The sequence below is a fragment of the Scophthalmus maximus genome, chromosome 9 (genome assembly GCF_022379125.1).
Source record: "Scophthalmus maximus strain ysfricsl-2021 chromosome 9, ASM2237912v1, whole genome shotgun sequence".
Lineage (NCBI taxonomy): Eukaryota > Metazoa > Chordata > Actinopteri > Pleuronectiformes > Scophthalmidae > Scophthalmus > Scophthalmus maximus.
Genome location: NC_061523.1, coordinates 17,002,307 through 17,020,301, shown reverse-complemented (window position 1 = coordinate 17,020,301; position 17,995 = coordinate 17,002,307). Strand labels below are relative to the sequence as shown.

Sequence of the window (17,995 nt, the reverse complement as noted above, 5' to 3'; positions counted from 1 at the left end):
GATCCAGAGAGAAGAAGGCGACGCGTATTTAGAGGACTAATAATAAAAGAAACCCCCCGATTGAAACAGTTGGTTTAATCTGAAGCGGTAAATCTAACAGACGCACACAAACAAGGGCATGTCTAATCAATCGTATTTCTCATGTTTTTTGAGGTGATTCACCCCCACAGGGAGACTTACAAAAAAATATATATTGTATGTATGTATGTATGTGATATAACACCGGGGGAGATGGGAACTGGCTCTGATGGCATTGTGCTTTTAGAATATTTTCTAAGGGTTAACAAAAGCCTAAAAAGAAGCAGACTTGTCAGATGGGATCATGACACTTTTGCAAACTATGTACAAACACTTACAAAGAAAGAACAAACAAGGAACTTAAATGCTGATACTTGTGCAACTAAACTGTTTAAGCAGCTTGAATACACCCAATGACAAAAGAAGTGCTCCTCTTTTTTGGCACAAACTTGGCTTTGAACACTTTTTGTGTTCATGATCACAGCTCTATCAAATGGCCTTGTAAAACCTTTGCTGCAGGATCATACATTTGACACAGATGTTTCCCAATTGTCAAATCTCCTAATCTTATTCTCAGTCCAAGAGTCCCACGGTTGACACTGGCTGAAGAAACAAGCATCAGTTTAATTACTTTTTTCCTCCAACATGTGGTACATTTAGAGCATTGTTAGGTGTGTCAGCACTTGCTTGGGATACTGAGTGAACAAAAAGAAAAAAAAGGTGACTTAATAACAAAGAGCTTGTTGATTCAAACTATGGACAAAGGAGAATCTAAGTTTGAAAATAAATAGTTTTCCTCTCCATTAAAAAAAAAAAAAGTAAACGGAACAACATCTCTGTGTCTTCTTTGTCTGTCCACGGTAGCCCAACTCTCTCAGAGGCACTGAGAAATATGGACAGTATTCTCTTTTCGATGGGCATGCAGTCCACAGGATCACAAGACCCCTGACAAAAGTCCTGTGGAGCGAGAAGTATCCATTCACTTGTCGGTCGCTGGGTTGAAGATGATAATGGTTAACATCCACTGGAGCAAAAGATTTAGAGACCGACCACTCAGAACAGCTTTCAGCCTGACTGCATCTGCATCTCTTTTTTTTTTCTGTCCCTTTTTTAATTTCGTTAAGCCACATAGTTGTACTGGTTGGAGTTCTCCTTGTCACGCTCCATATAGTCCCTGTCAATAAGAGACTCTATCCTCTTCTTCAAGTCAGCAGGCTGGAACGGAAGAAGACAAGAGACCAGGCAGAAATTAAGACATAATGAGACACATGCCAACATTAAAAAAAAAAAGTAAATATTTTTTTCATACTTAAACCGAGGATTCATGTTAGACATTGCACTTTCATGGAAAGCTGCTACATAAATGTCATATTTGTACAAGTCAGGTTTGATCATAAATCAATTAGAATTGAACTCTCTGACAATGCTTTTATATAATGGAAGCTGTAGCTTGTTAGCACAGGTGGTGGTTCTATAGATACACCCACAACATTCATAGAATAAAAACAGAAAGACTTCAAAGAGAATAAGATAATGTTTAAGATTACTTTCCTGTATTTAAAGAAAAAACATCTACATGTATACTAAAAAACTGGTAAGTAACATTGCAGATGAAGATGTATTGGTGTAGTTGTCTGCTGAAAAATAAATTTCGAGATACCACAGAGCTCTAAATTTTTTTAAAATTCAAATTCAACAGTCTTATTTGTAAAAAGTCCCACTAAATAAATACTGTGGTCACAATTATTTAAAAGACAAATTTGAGGATCCTTATCAAAAGGGTTGTGTGTGTGAGAATGATAAATATTTGCAGATGAACTTTCAAACTATTAAGTATCAATATAGTCTTCTTCTATTATTTGCATGGTACAACAAATTCATAACTTTTGAAAGTGACAAAGTTTTCATTCAACAGTAATAAATAACCTGTGACCCTACACAGGATAAAGGGGATACAGAATATGGATGAACAACACAACAATTCCTTTTGTAGATGAAACAGAAATATGAGATTCAAAACATTGGCTGCAATGCCAAACTCATTTCTCATAAATAAGTCTCAAAGATTCAGGGTTGTGTGGTTTTTTAAGATGTAAACCATGTAATTAAACATCCATGGGTTTAGTCTACCAGGAGAACTTAAATCTCCCTCCTCCCTCCCTTACTTTCCCATCCTTTCTCTACCATTGCTATATAATAAAAATGCAAAAATGCCAGCAAAAGATTGAGGGTTATGCTCATCACCTTGACTGGGAACTTTAGCTGGTTGTACACCTCAGACATCAAGAGATTATGGCTCAGAGTCTTCCTCATCTTCATGATCCGCACAATGGCAGCATCGATCTGATACTGACGATCCTGAAAGACCCTCTCTGTGGTGCTGGCTTGCTCCTCCACCTGAAATTAAAGTCTTGGGTTAAAAAAAAAATTCCCCAATACTGTGACAATAGCGGAATGAGGAAAACTACGGTAAGGCGACAGCTGTACCGTTTCTTTCATCTGGATCTGGTTAATTTTGATCCTGAAGAGCTTGTGTTTGAATTCATCGTTGCAGGAAAACTTGTCCCCGTCCTCGATGTCTTTACTTTTCGGGACTTTGGTGAGGACTCGTGCTTTTCCACAGGCAAGTGACTGCAGAGTCCGGCGCAGTTCACTGTCCTCTGTAAACCAGCAGACACACAAATAGTGTCCGAGATGAGTGGTACTGACTAAAGATTACTCGACAGCGCTCACTTCTTCATCACAAATCATCAGTGCTGCCAACCAAACTTTGTTGTGACTATACAAACCTATTCCTGTTGCTAGTTTGATCTCCTCCAGGGTGAACTCCTCTCCTTCATTAAACATCAGTAGCACAAGTGTTTGGAAAAGTGATACTTGCAACTCTTTCTTGCCCTTTTGTCAGAAAAATCAAAGAGAACGATTAACTTTTCGTCTTTACTCACTGAGTGAGCAAAGCACAACGGAGCATTCTTAGAAATTAGTTATCTACCTCCTTAAATTCAGCTTTTAAGACACAGTGGCCTAGCGTCGATTGCCACTGCAGCTTCCTGCCACTGTGTTTGCCCAGGTAGAAGGTCTTGAAGATCTCTTGCAGTCGCACCATCTGGACATATTATGAAGCAACAATCAGTATATTTACTACGTGGCAGGTTATAAATACAGCTCGTTACAAAAAATTTCAATATTTGCTGAGCACTAACCTCAGGAGGCAGGTGCACTTCCATTGGGACATAGGTCGGCCAGTAGCCCATAGTTAGGATGTTGACAGTCAACTCAATGTTGCCAGGAATGTTTTGGCACTGCATATACTATAGGAACACAGATGACACATACGTGATATCGACCTGCCACTTCTGCACAAAGCTACATTTTCTTTCTTTGTTATCACAACGACAATGAGCACCAAGCCAAAGCAGCAGGGAGTTTTTAAAAATAGGGAAGGGGCTGCATTGGGCTGAGGGGTAAAGTTTTAGGTACCAGTGATCCAGGAAGGTGACTGATCGTTGTGGGACTTATTAGACACCAATACCCAGTGGACATTATAATATTATATATTGGATTTTACAGGTCTGAAAAGTTAATAATGGAACAAAAATTTTATATTCCATCCTGATGTTTTTAAGATAAACAGAATTATTGTGGCTCCGTCATTCAAACAATTTACTGTTTTTTCCCCTGATACCTGGCAAAAATTCTGTGATTAATCAAGGAAATAATCAGCAAATTATGGAATCATTATAGAAATATTTTATTGCAGCCCTCAAAACATGTAGCAAAAGTGGCAAAAGTTGAGCCAGGCTGTGGCAAAAGTGGCAAAAGTTGAGCCAGGCTCAACGACTGTGAATTGTTTTTATATGGAGCCTCTATATTGGCTCTTAACTGTATCATTACAATGGTCTAATTGAACGAGGAGGCTGTCTGAAAATGTATATATATAATCTGTCATAAGTATTAAGTATAAAAGTTAATTCCATGTGGACATTCTTACAGGTTTAGCTCAGTTGTGTTGTTCGTACCTGTTTGAACTGCACCATTATGTCTTTGGAAAGCTCCATATCCTTGAACATCCCCTCCAGTTTGCTGGTGAAGGCCGCTCCGCATTCTGAGTAAAACACCAAAAGTTCACCAGTCAATGTGGATTCAGAGCCGAGATTTACATTTTTTAATTTATTTCACATTCCATGTGTTTGCGTGCACTAAAAACAAAAAGTGACAAATTAAACCCACCGTGTTTCAGCTTTGACAACATAGATTTTTCCGCATCAACAGAAGCGCTTTTTCCAACCAGCAACCTCTTGGCCAGATCCTTTTTGTAAAAGGCCTCAAAAACATCTTTTCCTACAATGACAATAGATCATTACATTTGGCACATAGGGGAAAAATAACTAAACTGGAACAAATGTGACAGAAAATATTTACCATAGATGAATCTAAAGATGATCATGATCTTATCCAGCATCTTCTCCAGTTCTTCATCTGTTGCCTCCTTGTTTCCTGCTCTTAGCTTTGAATCCACGTGTTTTGCTGTAAACAGAGGTACATTTGTTATTTTCATCATAATTATGATGATGTGCTTACAAGTATAGTCATAAGTTATTTACTGACCTATGAGCTCTGCCGGTTTATTTGGCCGTTTGTTGATGAATGTTTCGAAAGCCTCCTTCATAGCATTGACAAACTTCTCGTTCTTCATGAAGCAGATGTCGATGATGTGATCCACTTTGTCTTTGAAGTCCAGCAACTCCTGCACCATCGTTTTGTCTTTTTCCGGATTGATTACAATTGTGCTTCCGAAAGCCTAGATGTTGATTTTCAAAAGACATTTGGAAAACAGTTATCAACAGAATATGTGTAAATGACTCCTGAGAGCACTTTCATCCTTCATTATCTCCAGTCCTCCATAACTGTTGATGCGGTCATACCTTGATGTACTCTATCCAGTGCTGCAGGAGGACCTGAACACCACCTCGCACTCGACTGAAGAGCTGATAGAGAAGCGACAGGTCCTGAATTCTGTTCTCATCCAGCAAATGAGTCAACCCTGGAAGTTTGCAACCACAGAAAAAGTCAGAGGTCAGGTGCTTTGATACCTTCAATCCCAGTATTTAGTCAGACAGACACCAACTATATCCAAGACATTTAACGGCTGCTGTAATGTCACGTGTGTCAGTGTTTACTGTTTTGCACCTTTCTGCAGAGTTGCACTGAGATGTTCACCGAGCAACTGTTTCTCCACCGTAGCAATTAGTGGTTTTCTGGGAGGGAAAGAAAAACACTCGGGTTACAAATGAATCTCTGTTGCTGTTAAATTTCAAACTTAATTACTACAGTGTAACACTCACTGTGTGCTCTGGTCTAGATATGTGATGACTCTGTCTGCCTCTTCCTCCAAGCGTTTGTTGACATGATGGAGATATTCTGGTACCTACAAAAAAAAGAAGGTAAAAGTTTTGTTAACCGTTATAAAATAAAACCTTCACCCAAAACACAATATTTATTGTTCCTGCACTGCTTTCTGATCCACTGAAGTTATGAGAGGTGGATACATTTGGTTTTCCCATCTTCTATGGAAGATTTCTGTTTGTGGATTAATTTCCATGTGGTTGGATCTTCTGATTATTTTCATGATCAATTTATTAGTTGTTTTTGCCAGAAAACTGTCCAGAATTCACATTAGAATTAACCAGAGCCCAAGATGAAAGAATTAGATAAATTTGTCTTTTTCTATCTGACCAACAATCTAAACTCAAAAATTCAAGTTTACTATTATATATGACAAATTAAGGGAGAGCCTGAAACTAGACAATGGATGATATTTCTGATTAATCAATTATCAGAATAGTTGGCTGTTGATTAACTAATTATTTAACTAAGTTGCTGATTCAGCTCCAATCATGAATTAGCGTCAAATTGTCTATATTTAGCCACCTCATCATTGAAATAAGAAATATAAATATAAAGTTTCAGCGGCACATAAATCACCTCTCTCTCCTGCATTAGCCTCTGTCCCTCTGCAGCGTACAGGCGATTTGTTTCTTCCAAAAAGCGTTGCTCAAAGGAGTCTTGATAAATCTGTCAGGGACAGAAAGAACATGTTTCATGAAATCCATTTTTCAACAGGAAACTGACAGATGATCACACAGCACGTAAACACACTTTTTTACAGGACAAAGACAAAATCCAAGTGATCTAAGCATTCACATTTACAGATTCATGAGTTATAACACTAAAAAGGTCCACGGTCAGGTACCTGCAGGTCGGAGAGCATGCTCAGCAGGCTCCTCAACAGACTGCGGTCTATCGCCTCTCCGTTTCGCTCCCTCTCGATGAGCAGCAGAATCCCGTCAATGGTTTTACTCTGGACCTTCAGATCGCTGATGATGTAGAACCTGAACAGCTCCAGACCCATGTCCCTGCGGACCACATGAGCGTTGCTCAACACCCGCTTTGACAGAAATCAGCCTCCCAATAATTGTACAACAGTTTCACATCAGGGATCACTCACTCACCAGATTGATGGCAGCATTGAATTTTGTAAAACATAGGTGCGGTCCAAAAACAAAAATATACTCCTAATCATGATCTGTGAAACAATGACAGACATTCAAAATGAGCAGAAGACACCATTGACATTCTTCTTCAACCATTTTTTTGTTCAATTTAAAGGGGCACTCCACAGATTTTACACAAGACGTTTAGTTTCCACCTCACAGGGAGAACTACTCAAACAAACTGACTCCTGTTTGTGCTACAAGAAGGAGCAGCCTCCTCAGGTGCTGAGTTGCTAACAGGTCAAACTTCAATCCCAAATTTCACAGACATTGATTTTTTTGTTGTTGTATTCAGGCGATGGGGTGTTTTGCATTACAGTATGTCATAAATCCCCCAACACTAAATCGTTGGAATACCCCTTTAAACATGAAGATTAAATAACAACAACAAACTGCATGGAAAGTGATGTTATGCAAACAGACTTTCAAAGGATATGGCTAACAACCACTTGACTTATTAAGGTTATACAACAACATACCATTTGTCTGCAGTGATCTTGCCAGCACTTGTCAATTTTCTTGAGGAAAAGCACACTGTCCAGGGCGTCCGTAGGAACTATGTTAAGGCAAAAGGGGGCATTCATTGGAGAGGTCTGCTTGATCAACAGTTGGCCAGGGATAAACAGAAACAGTTAAAGGATATTCTCTGAACTGGTCGATCTGTGCCTTGATGTGGTCTTCACACACGGCTCTCAGCTGTTTGTAAAGCTTGGCAGATATCTTATGGGAGCACAGGTTCTCAACAGCCTGAGTGGACAGAAAATACATTGGTGAACACGACCACAGAGGAGCAGCGATCCACAGTCATCACAGTCGGTGAGCTTCCTCTGAAAAGTCAGCAGCCGAGCAGAAAATACCTGGTAGAGCTCCTCCAGGTTGTACTTGATTGAAGTGCTGTTCTGTATAGCCTCCACCGCCTCCTTCAGCTTCTGCCAGGTCTCCTGTGTGTAGTTCTCTGGCAACTTGGGCTTTTCTGTGGGTAAAAAACGAAAACACCAAATGTTCAGACAACTACTGTCAACTTCTGCAGGGCCTTTTAAAAAGGTCTCGCAGTGGACCTGCCTGAGCCATCACGCTGGGTCACCGGTGTCATTGGAGCTATTTTAAAACAACGGTGTGTTACTATTTAAAGTAGAGCAGGGTAATGTTTACAAAAAGTCCGACATTTCTGTTGAGGATGATTGTACGGGGATAAAGATTTTTCTCTTGGACGATACGACTGGATACAATGAAACAGTATGAATAAATAAATTGCAGCCATTTCTTTAATGTTTCTCAGTGCATTAGACCATTGTGTAATTTTTCAAATCAATGTACACACCATTGTTGTCCAGTTAAAAAAAAAGGTGTATAGTGTTATTAAGATGTAATATTAGCTGGATTTTTGTTACTTAAATGTCTTTTTTAAAATCTTATCAGAGAAGATCTCAGAACTTATTTAACTTTTTTTTAAATTTCATTTGACAAACAAGTAAAGAGAGAAATGTAAACCAGCTACCTGTTCATCTGGGATCATTTCCCCCAAAATATTCTGTGACAGCACATAGTAGTTCGCTGCAGCCCGAGTCTATAAATGTCGTGACAGTGTAACATCACATTACCCAAAGTGACTGAACGAAAATATATTTAACTTTGTTAGTTTTGACCAGATCACTTGACATTGTTGACAATATTTATCAGCTGCCAACGGAGCCGCAACGATCAGACAGAAAATGAATCGCCTGCTGAACAATCGAATGACTGTTCCATTTTCCAATTTGCTGCCTTCATTTCACAGTAAACTGAATATCTTTATCTGGATCTGGCCTGTTTGTATCGGGAGACGTCTGATGAAGTCACTCTCTGGACTGTGGGAAGTTATAGATAGCAGGCCCTTAGTCAATATTTCTGTCATTCGAGGCGGGACAAAAATGATAAAGCGAGAGAATAAGCAGCAGATTATTTTGATAATGGAAATGACTGTTAGTTGCAGCACCGGCTTCCAAGTGATGGATACGAGCATTCACGACTGATCAATTCATCTACAGCGTGTTCAAATTCTTAAGATGAATTATTGAACTGTGATGCAGCCTGTGTGAGATGTTGCCCATCATCAGTGACAGTGTCTGGAGGAGGAGGAGGAGGAGGGGGGGGGGGGCTTGTTAGCAGTTGGACTCAAGTTGCCCACTGATTGTTCTGGACACTGGATCACATCATTCCCCTGGTGCATGCGTCTGCTACCTTTGAAGTTCTTGATGACTAGTTTCTTGGCGGCGCCGGGTTTGCTGCTGGAGAAGGTGCCGGAGCCCGCGGTCTTCGTCAGGCCGTTCGCGTGGTGCCCCGCGCCGCCGGACAGGAGCGCGGCTTTGCTCCTGCTGTTGGAGCATGAAGCGGCCGCGGCGGCGGCGGCGGCGGCCTCCTCGGCCATCTTCACATCCAGCCCGATGAAATCCACCGAGTCCTCGAACCGCAACTTCTTCTGGATGTGCAGCGGCGTGGGGGAGCAGGAGGACGAGGACGAGTTCGAGGGGGACGAGTGGAGCGTCTTGGGCGGCGAGGGGGAGCTCGTGTCCGCGGGGTCGTCCCTCTCGGAGCCGTTTATCTTCCTCTTCTTCGGCGATGTGATGGTGCCGCTGTCGTGTTTGACATCAGCGGCCGCTGCTCTTGCCTCCTGGGTTGGCGGTGGTGGGGGCTCCGGGGAAGATAAACCTGTCGGAAACATGAAAACACGCGAATACTGATTCTCGACAGCCAGTCTTCTTTATCCGAAACTTCCAGGCTTGCCGGAGGGAGGGCGCTGAGCTCAGTCGTCCCGGGAGCTGCGGGCTTCCTCGACGCGGAGACGCTTCTGAGCCGAGTCCTCGTTCCTCGCTTCTCTCCCGCTTCCTCAGCATAGAGGAGACACTGAGCCGTGCGAGTGCCGAGCTCCACTTGGACCGAGCCTGCTCCCCTTCTTGTTGTTGCCTGCTGGAGAAGAAAGATGGTTGGCTACTGCTTCCTCTTTCTGCCCCCCTCGTCTAGCCGCGTTGTGCACTCGTGCGGCGGGAGCGATCGACCGAGGCGGCCGCTAAACTCAACCACGGTCACGCGAAACGTAGCCAGCGACGGAAAACAGCCTCACGTTAGAGTAAAACGTCCGAAAGTAAACACGGCGAGAGCACGCTCGTCAAAAAAAAAAGCTAGTCGGTGACCCCACCGGAAGTACTTGGTACAAAAGTACTTTTTGCACAAGCGTGTCTTTTTTTTCTTTCCTTTTTTTTAACCGACTGTTGTGCTCTATTCTGGACACAAGGTGGCGCGAGACCAACGCCATAGCTCCCAGTTGATTGTATACAATTCCTTTTTTTAAATATATATATATATATATATATAATTTTTTTTTTAAATAATCCCAACCCTTACACTCAGATAAAGAGGAGAATGTTTTTTAAGGGAATACATCAATTCTAAATAATAATAAATAAGTAGGCAAAAAGTTAAATTAAAAGAAAAAGATGAAATCATAATAATAATCATGGAAAATAAATAACTAATAACAACAAAAAAACAAAACAACAACAAGTAGAAACATGCATGGAGGTATACACACGCGCGCACACACACACACACACACACACACACACACACACACACACACACACCTATACCTCCATAGAGGGACGCCATAACGATATATAGACACACACCCATACACAGATGTTATATTTTCAGTCAAGAAGCACTTTAGTTCAGTGCCAATTCTGCAGTAAAGTAAAAGCCCTTTATTCAAGCAGGACTACTGTATTCAGAAGGACTCATCAGTATCAAAAGGATAATGTCCCTTGTGCTCAGTGTATTATGACACTATTACATTGTGATACATCAATGTATAAGAAGCATTTCTACTGTTGTAGCTACTCAAGGTGGTTGTAATTACTTCATGTAAAGTCACATAGTTTAGAACAGGGATTCCCAACCTACGATATGATACGATATACTTTATTGTCCCCGTAGGAAAACTTGTCTTGGACTCGGTGCTGCACAGATACTGCCTCCACAGTTACGAACAATGATCACACTAATAGATCAAAAACAGCAACATAGAACAATAGACATCAGATATGTCATTGCACATTGCACATAGCGTATTGCACTCATCCAGTAATAAAAAAAACACATATACAAAGAAGGGGTGCCATATATTCTGATTAAAATATATATTATTCTATTATTATATATATATTCTGAGAAAATAACGAACATTTGCTCAGTTTTTATTATGTATTTTTTCCTTCTATTTAAATGTACACATTTATGCAAAGTTTATTTGTTGCCTTGCTCTTTACCCTCAATTGAATGTCATGTTGACTTTCCCAGGATAATATAAGACATTCATTTACTTGTTCCTCAAAGAGGAGATGTAGCTGTTAACCGCAGCAAAGTGGATATCAGATAATAAAGACCAAAATCAATTCAATAAAAAGGAATAATAAATACGTAGAAAGATACAAGGGGGCGTTTCGCGGAACTTGAGCACTTCAGTTGAGGAGGTTACCCTGGTGACGGTCGAACCTGACCTGCCGTGTAACGTCACAAACTGTCGTAAAGTGAAGACAACGCTCATCCGGATGCCGGCCCTCCTCCTCCAAACAGGCGTGGATCTGAACTAGCGCTACTGACTAGATTACCTTTATTGTTTTCGCTTGAATTGTGTTTACCACATTCAGTCTGGCACCGTAAGCGCGTGGAGAAGCTTAATCACAATTGAGGAACTCGGCGACGGCGACCAACAAGGATGTTTAAAAAGTACGTTCCTGATTATTGCCCATGCTATAGCGTTAGCTAACCACGGCTAGGTGGTTAACGCTAACTGATAAGAAGTGGTGTGTGATCACGGTTTTAATCGTCTAGACACGCGGGAATTGATTGTTATGTTTTGTGAAATCCTCCGTTTATCATATCAGGCCCGGCGTGAATCGGATCAGACAATGAACAATTCAATATCGCCTGAAATCTGAAAGTCAAAATCAAGTCGTATCATCCACAGATGGAAACATAGTCACATCTCTCCACCAGCTACGAGTGATCTTCCTTTGAGACATCACATAGCTGCTTCACTTCATAACCACTAATACTGACTCTTATCAGTATAATATCTTGTCTACTTCGAGGAGTAAAATGAATGAATGAATGATGCAAAAAAAAGAACTACATTACAGTGGTGGAAGAAGTGTTCAGATCCTTCAGATCCTTTGAAAAATGTCAGAACCATAGCGTGAAAACACTCATGCGAAATGCACTTTTGCAGAAAAAATTGTTTAATTATAGCCTCCAAATGTTCTGAGAGTAGATTCTTTTTTCTGCACAGGTTGTTAAATAAAAAATAAAAAAAACATTGTCAAAAAGGAAGACCTGTGTCAGTGAGCTGTGCCTTTGATCTGTAACAATGCACAACATCTAATTGGTTCATCGTGTATCCAAAATGAGAAATAACCAGGAGCGGTAGTTAAATACAGTGTAGTTGAGTAGAAGTCAGACTGGAAGTACTCAAACAAAGTACAAGTACTGAAATACATTTGAGCATTTTTGTGTCATTGGTAAGGGAATTACTCTGTTTGGTCAAATGAGGTACAAGCAATTACAAATATTTTGACTAAAGAATCAACATACTTAATATCCTGAGTCTTTCCCATTTATCTGCATATTACATCAGTTGCATTCGTCCAACATTGCGTTCACTGCAAATATTTGATTTAACTTTCTTAAGCATTGTGTGTAACTGGTATTATTGTTTGTGCTATTTGATCACTTTCACATTTACTTATCTTTTACATCAGTATCACATATGGATTGCAAAAATGTTGGATATTGTTATATAATGCTCTCCACTGCATCTCACACATGTAATGGCCTTTACCTCGTGTGTCTTGCTCTTTGTTTCAGATTTGATGAGAAGGAAAATGTGTCGAACTGTATCCAGCTGAAAACGTCAGTGATCAAAGATATCAAAAAGGAGCTGCTGAGACAGTTTCCCGACATCGAGTCATGGCTCAATCACATTATGCCAAAAAAGGACCCTGTAAAAATAGTCAGATGGTATGACTTCTCTTTTCTGATCAGTGTTTCATACGCGTTGACTTTTTGTGTCGTGGATGTTTAAGATTTCTTTATTCTTGCTTCTTGTTCTAGCCATGAGCACATTGAAATCCTGACAGTGAATGGAGAGCTGCTTTTCTTCAGACAGAGAGAAGGGCCATTCTACCCAACCCTCAGACTGTTGCATAAATGTAAATCCTTCAATTGCCAACCTTTAATTGTCGTTTTTTTCCTCCCAGATTGTCACACTGATTAGAAACTCCTTTCCCTTTTCACAGATCCTTTCATTCTTCCACACCAGCAAGTAGACAAAGGGGCAATTAAATTTGTCTTAAGTGGTGCAAACATCATGTGCCCCGGGCTGACGTCACCAGGCGCTAAACTCTACCCTGCTGACGCCAAGACAGTAGTTGTATCCTTTGATCTGAGATGCTGCACATGGACAAGGCTGGAACACCGACTGGGCAACTACCCATGGGGAAGAAAAACCCTAAGTTCACTCCCTATCACTCAATTTCTGTCTACACAATTTAATAAATCACAAATTTGTTATAAATTTGCATCACTGAAGTACAATATCAGTGAGGCGGGTCCTTTTATCCAACTTGTCTTATGCAGGTACTTGTCATCGCTTTTTGTAAACTTATTTTATTTTTTCAATTTCTTTTTGTGTTACATAAATAACTCAGAAAAAAATGGGCATGGTGATAGTATTCCGTTATAGCAGTACCGTATGGTTACAATTCCTTATTTCTTGCAATATTAATGTCTGGCATTTATTTTCTTTAATAATTAACTGGTTTTGTGTTTAAAATGGCATAAAATATATATTTTTTTAAATTATTATTTTTACCCTGAACCCCATTTAACATATTTTATATTGGTATTGTTGTATAAACAACAAATATAGAGTTTATTATCATAGGAACCTGACATAGTAGGAAATGTCTACATCTCAGAAGTTGGTATCTGAATTTTTGTACGACTGGCAGTGTTTCCCATTGATTAACTCTAATTTGTCCTGCAATAGTTTCACAATGAAAAGAACATATATTTACACAACTCATTATAACAAAGAGATGTTCTGACAGCATACAACAACATTTAAGGTCAACCTTCAGACAAGTTTTTCTTTAACAAGTGAATGCAGGCTATAATGGCGGAGGGCAAACGACTTGCACTTTGCGTTGGCGTTATGAAGATGTCTGCAGAAAGCATGTAAGACTTCAGTACATTTTACAGGGGCAAATGCATTTCTTCGATGCTCTTATGATGCACAATCTTATATTTGTATTTGTATTGTATTTGTCATTTGCAAACAGAGAAAAAGTCAACAAGGGAATTGGAATTGAGAACGTTCACTATCTGAATGACGGATTGTGGCACATGAAGACGTATAAATGATGACATCGACACCCATAACACCCCCAACCCCCACGAAATCATGATGCTCTTGACAGTGAGGCATGAGCTGCCAGTCAACTGTTTACACCTATGGACTTAGCTGTGTAACCTGCTTGAGGCTTTGAATCAATTGCCATTATGCACAAATAAAAGAATGATCTTGCTTTTTTGCATTTGATCCAATTAAAGACGCCTGTGTTATGTCACCTGTGATTTTAGTTTTCATTACATCAGGCTTAACTTGATTATTAAGTTGTCCTACATTGAATAGCTGTAAGGGCTTGTCCAGTTTCCTCAACAAAGCAGGATGTGAGTGTTTGCATTTGGTGTGGCAGATTTCCAAAAGTCAGACCTATTATTCTATTCCTTTCTTTTGTCAGTGAAGCTTTACAGTGCCTCAGTTTAAACTGGCAGAGAGTTTGGGGATTCTTGAATAAGTACTGTTTCTAGTTTATTGGTACAACTACTGGAGTCTAATTTGATTTACAAACCTGCCTTTATAAAGTTGTCAATTTTTGTATCTAAACGCCAACCAGTGGCTGAAGATAATTATGTAAAAGTAGATATAGCCTAGTCTAACTATACTCTGACATTAAATACTCCACTTGGATTCACATTCAAGTCACAAATGTGTAAGTATTCATTATGCAGAATATTTTAGTACATTGTATTATTGGATCATTTTACTTATTACTGTTACCTTTGTTATTTTTTTAGCAGAAATACTTGAGTAAATGCACTTAGTTACATTCCAACACTAATCTAGTAGAATACAAAATGGTGTCACAGTTTATCAGCAATAGAACACATTCCCTGCATATATAAATTAGAAGGGAACTCGGCAATGAGAATACAACCCCCTTGGTGAAGGTGACCACACTTCATCGAACAAAGCATTGCTTAAATTCTAGGAAAGACACTGCAAAAGCACAAGTTAATTAGATTCATTTTATTTTATTTTACTATTTAAAATAAAGTCACGGTCAGTCCAAAATCACCTGTTCAAAAAATGTCAGTGGAAAAGTGACACCACCCCTTTTTTTTTCTTAATTACTTTTCTTTCTTATAAATGTACTTACTGATAAATTTAGCTGTGAAGTTCCTTCATATGTGGATATAACCAAACATATCACGCAAAAAACCCACTTCATTATCAACTGGGCAGGGCTCTGACACGTCCAAGTTAATATTGATGTTTCAGTACAATGTTTAAAGTTTGGAGAAGTTTTCTCTGAGATTGTAATTCATAATATAGAGTCAAGCACTTTGATAAACAATTTCAATACAGTGTAGTCATTTAATAACTAACGCAGCTTAAACATGACAGAAAGACAAACATTTTAGACTCAGAACAATATTACAATAACCAAAACATCCAGATGATCTCATATCACAACTTTGAAACATTTCTCAGTTCTATCTTCATTCAAAAGAACGACACATCCATTCACTGAGGTTTTCCTCCACCACAAAGAAAAAAGGGGCTGATTGTGCCATGTGCAAAAGGTACAAATATACATAAAATTGTTTCCACTCAGAATCAAGTTTTACCAACAGCATTAGAAAACCATCTCCCCAAATGTAGTTTTGCCATCATAGATGACAGAAAAAATTATAATTAAAATGCCACATCCAGTTGCAAGGAATGAGTCTCTAATCATTGTCCGAACCTTCAGGAGGGTAAAATGCTAACGCGTCATGAAAATCGTGCCCGTACGGACGGAGTCTGTAAACTCCGAACATCATAACTTGCATCTGATTTGGTGACATCCCGCTGAATGTGACTGCCACATCGGAGCAGCAGCCCTCCACCACATTATTGGGGTTTTCCTTCATGCTGTCTGATATCAGGTTGTAGACAGTCTTGCTGTTGAACAGGCCCTTTCCATGTGCGTCTTCTCCGTTCTCTGCAAACACACCTTTGTATTTGAGACACACTGCCAGCTGCTTCTCCTCACTCAACTTCCACAGGGCTCTTCCTCTCTCTGGACATTGTTCTTCGTCCTGGAACACATGCACCAGCCTTTTAAGAGCTTCATAGCTTAAAACAATGCCACTATCATACGCCACATACTCGAGCTCGCCTGACTTCATGACGTTGCCCAGGTAGAAGGGCTCACTGGGATCCTTTGTGAGCACCAGGTATTTGAGGTTCTCAATGATGGCAAACGTGGTGGCTTGTGCCACAAAGAACCAGCGCAGGTCTCCAGCGTTCTCATAAGCATGCTTCAGAGCTTTACGTAACCTCGCCCACTCATCTTTTTCATTCAGGTCTACGGCATCGAGCGCCTTAGAGGACTCTGAGGTGTAGAACACGGCCTCGTCACAATGTTTGCTCCAGGTGTCCAATGCTGCCGCCCAGAAGGGAAGGATCTTGGGCTGGACCATGATGACACAATAAACCTGTATTTGTTTGCTCGACGCCTGCACCTCAGAGTTGGAGAGATGATTCAGCTCGTCTTTGCTCGGGGCCTTGACGTGATGATGATGGTGGTCCTCTGTACTGGACTTTGTGCCGGGGCTGAAACTACCCAGAAGCGACAACACTAAGCAGAAGAGGCCTCCCATGACCACCCCCTTCATGAAAGATCCTCCTTCAGACAGCATGTTGGCAGCCGACACTGAAGAAGTGGGAAAATACGTTATTGTAGCTGTTTGCGGAATGCAGTGTTACCTCCATCTGGAGACCAAAACAATGATTAAATCAATCTAAAAAAAAAAATCTCTTTTTTTGGTCAATCAAATAATCTTTATAAATAATGTTTCAGCCTTGTTGTGGTGACCTGCTACACCTCTTTGTTTGAGATAATTCAGATAAACAGGTTTGGTTCCTACTTATAGGTGAGTTATCAAAAATAAAGACAACGTCACGTTTACCTGCGACAACATTACAGTCCAGCTTACAGACAACATTACAGATTCATAACTGTGGCAGCCCGACGCCTCGTGCAGTGAGTTTACTGTAAAAACCAGACAATATTCACATTTAAGGAGGAATATTTTTGACACATTTCCTCGATAAAGAAACACAGACTTAAAATAAGGATTTGCCCATCAAACATTACCGCCCCGTCGACCAACACAGACGACGAATCGACCCGTCGAAGCAGCTCAGCCTGTCACGCAACATTCCGACACTGAACTCAAACTGTAGCCGAGTCTCTTGTTGCTCTGTGTGTGTGGAGACAAGGCGACACCATCAACACTGGAGAGTTTCGGTGACACGTCTCCGACATCCGCGTCTTTCAACCTCGACCTTCAATGATCTGAACCGAGTCTATGGGACTTCTTGAACACCCGGGGCGGCAGATGACAGTCGCCGTACCTGTGGCCAGCTGTTAGCATCTAGCTTCCTCCTCACGGCTAACTGTGAACTGTGGGCGGAGTATTAGTGATTACTGTACCTAGTTAGCTCAACTCTGTCGGGCTCCTGCTCCGTCTCTCAGCTCCCACTTCTCCCGTCAGCGCCAGGAACCACAGTTAATCATCAACTCGACAGGAACATGCTCCACAACCACTACGACGGATCCTATTTCCTCATATTTTCGTCCTTCCCATTGAACCTCCTCCTCCTCTTCTTCGTCCTCTTCTTCTTCTTCGTCTTCTTCTTCTTCTTCTTCGAGTCTTTTTTATTCTCTTTGAAGTATTGCCGTAGCAACCTAACGGTAGCAACTGCAATACCGCCACCTACTGCACCGGAGTGTTACAACAGGCTCTAGGTCAAAATCAATATCATCATCATATTTTTAAACCGTGTATTCGCCTCATATTATTTAGAACAGTGCATTAACACTGTTTGTGTTTTCAAATTTATTACACTGTGCAAGTAAATTTTTAATTTTCCCATTTAAAAAAAGGGTCTTATTTAAACCAGTTTGGTCAAACATTAGTCTATATCTTCCTTCCCATTGCTCTAACTGTCTTTTGTATTTTGTAATATATTCTGTTTTTACTGTCCCCAATGC

General features: G+C 40.4%; 3 protein-coding genes across 6 annotated transcripts; 1 reads left to right on the top strand and 2 right to left on the bottom strand.

The window, feature by feature from the left end:
• Positions 1 to 60: 60 nt before the first annotated feature.
• cul4b (cullin 4B) lies at positions 61 to 9,844 on the bottom strand. The gene is made up of 20 exons (XM_035650705.2): positions 8,793 to 9,844; positions 7,430 to 7,545; positions 7,216 to 7,319; positions 7,052 to 7,121; positions 6,531 to 6,604; positions 6,272 to 6,434; positions 6,004 to 6,093; positions 5,364 to 5,446; positions 5,209 to 5,276; positions 4,944 to 5,062; positions 4,627 to 4,819; positions 4,441 to 4,545; positions 4,249 to 4,359; positions 4,038 to 4,123; positions 3,222 to 3,329; positions 3,011 to 3,124; positions 2,808 to 2,913; positions 2,506 to 2,678; positions 2,263 to 2,415; positions 61 to 1,233 (listed from the first exon to the last, which is right to left on the bottom strand). The coding sequence occupies exons 1-20, from the start codon at positions 9,271 to 9,273 to the stop codon at positions 1,138 to 1,140; spliced, it is 2,613 nt and encodes an 870-aa protein (XP_035506598.1). The 5' UTR covers positions 9,274 to 9,844; the 3' UTR covers positions 61 to 1,137.
• Positions 9,845 to 11,111: 1,267 nt separating this feature from the next.
• Positions 11,112 to 14,218, top strand: mcts1 (MCTS1 re-initiation and release factor). Its single transcript, XM_035650712.2, has 6 exons — positions 11,112 to 11,336; positions 12,474 to 12,626; positions 12,720 to 12,817; positions 12,905 to 13,038; positions 13,777 to 13,844; positions 13,949 to 14,218. The coding sequence occupies exons 1-6, from the start codon at positions 11,326 to 11,328 to the stop codon at positions 14,028 to 14,030; spliced, it is 546 nt and encodes a 181-aa protein (XP_035506605.2). The 5' UTR covers positions 11,112 to 11,325; the 3' UTR covers positions 14,031 to 14,218.
• A 746-nt stretch (positions 14,219 to 14,964) lies between these two features.
• c1galt1c1 (C1GALT1-specific chaperone 1) lies at positions 14,965 to 17,639 on the bottom strand. 4 transcript variants are annotated; one of them, XM_035650285.2, is made up of 3 exons: positions 17,096 to 17,349; positions 16,908 to 16,990; positions 14,965 to 16,651 (listed from the first exon to the last, which is right to left on the bottom strand). In XM_035650285.2, the coding sequence occupies exon 3, from the start codon at positions 16,635 to 16,637 to the stop codon at positions 15,684 to 15,686; it is 954 nt and encodes a 317-aa protein (XP_035506178.1). In that variant the 5' UTR covers positions 16,638 to 16,651; positions 16,908 to 16,990; positions 17,096 to 17,349; the 3' UTR covers positions 14,965 to 15,683. The 4 variants fall into 4 exon arrangements, with proteins under 4 accessions (XP_035506178.1, XP_035506177.1, XP_035506179.1 ...); XM_035650284.2 differs by lacking the exons at positions 16,908 to 16,990; positions 17,096 to 17,349 and adding an exon at positions 17,435 to 17,639; XM_035650286.2 differs by lacking the exons at positions 16,908 to 16,990; positions 17,096 to 17,349 and adding an exon at positions 17,356 to 17,380.
• Between the last annotated feature and the right edge of the window lie 356 nt (positions 17,640 to 17,995).

Bases quoted from the DNA above. Each gene is read 5' to 3' on its own strand.
- cul4b (XM_035650705.2), bottom strand. From the start codon at position 9,273: ATGTTTCCGACAGGTTTATCTTCCCCGGAGCCCCCACCACCGCCAACC. The intron at 3,330-4,037 runs GTACGAACAACA...GTGTTCCTATAG, and splicing joins TAATGGTGCAGTTCAAACAG to TATATGCAGTGCCAAAACAT. The intron at 1,234-2,262 runs GTGATGAGCATA...CTTCCGTTCCAG, and splicing joins AGCTAAAGTTCCCAGTCAAG to CCTGCTGACTTGAAGAAGAG.
- mcts1 (XM_035650712.2), top strand. The intron at 13,039-13,776 runs GTATCCTTTGAT...AAGTGAATGCAG, and splicing joins CTGACGCCAAGACAGTAGTT to GCTATAATGGCGGAGGGCAA. The intron at 13,845-13,948 runs GTAAGACTTCAG...ATTTGCAAACAG, and splicing joins AAGATGTCTGCAGAAAGCAT to AGAAAAAGTCAACAAGGGAA.
- c1galt1c1 (XM_035650284.2), bottom strand. From the start codon at position 16,637: ATGCTGTCTGAAGGAGGATCTTTCATGAAGGGGGTGGTCATGGGAGGC.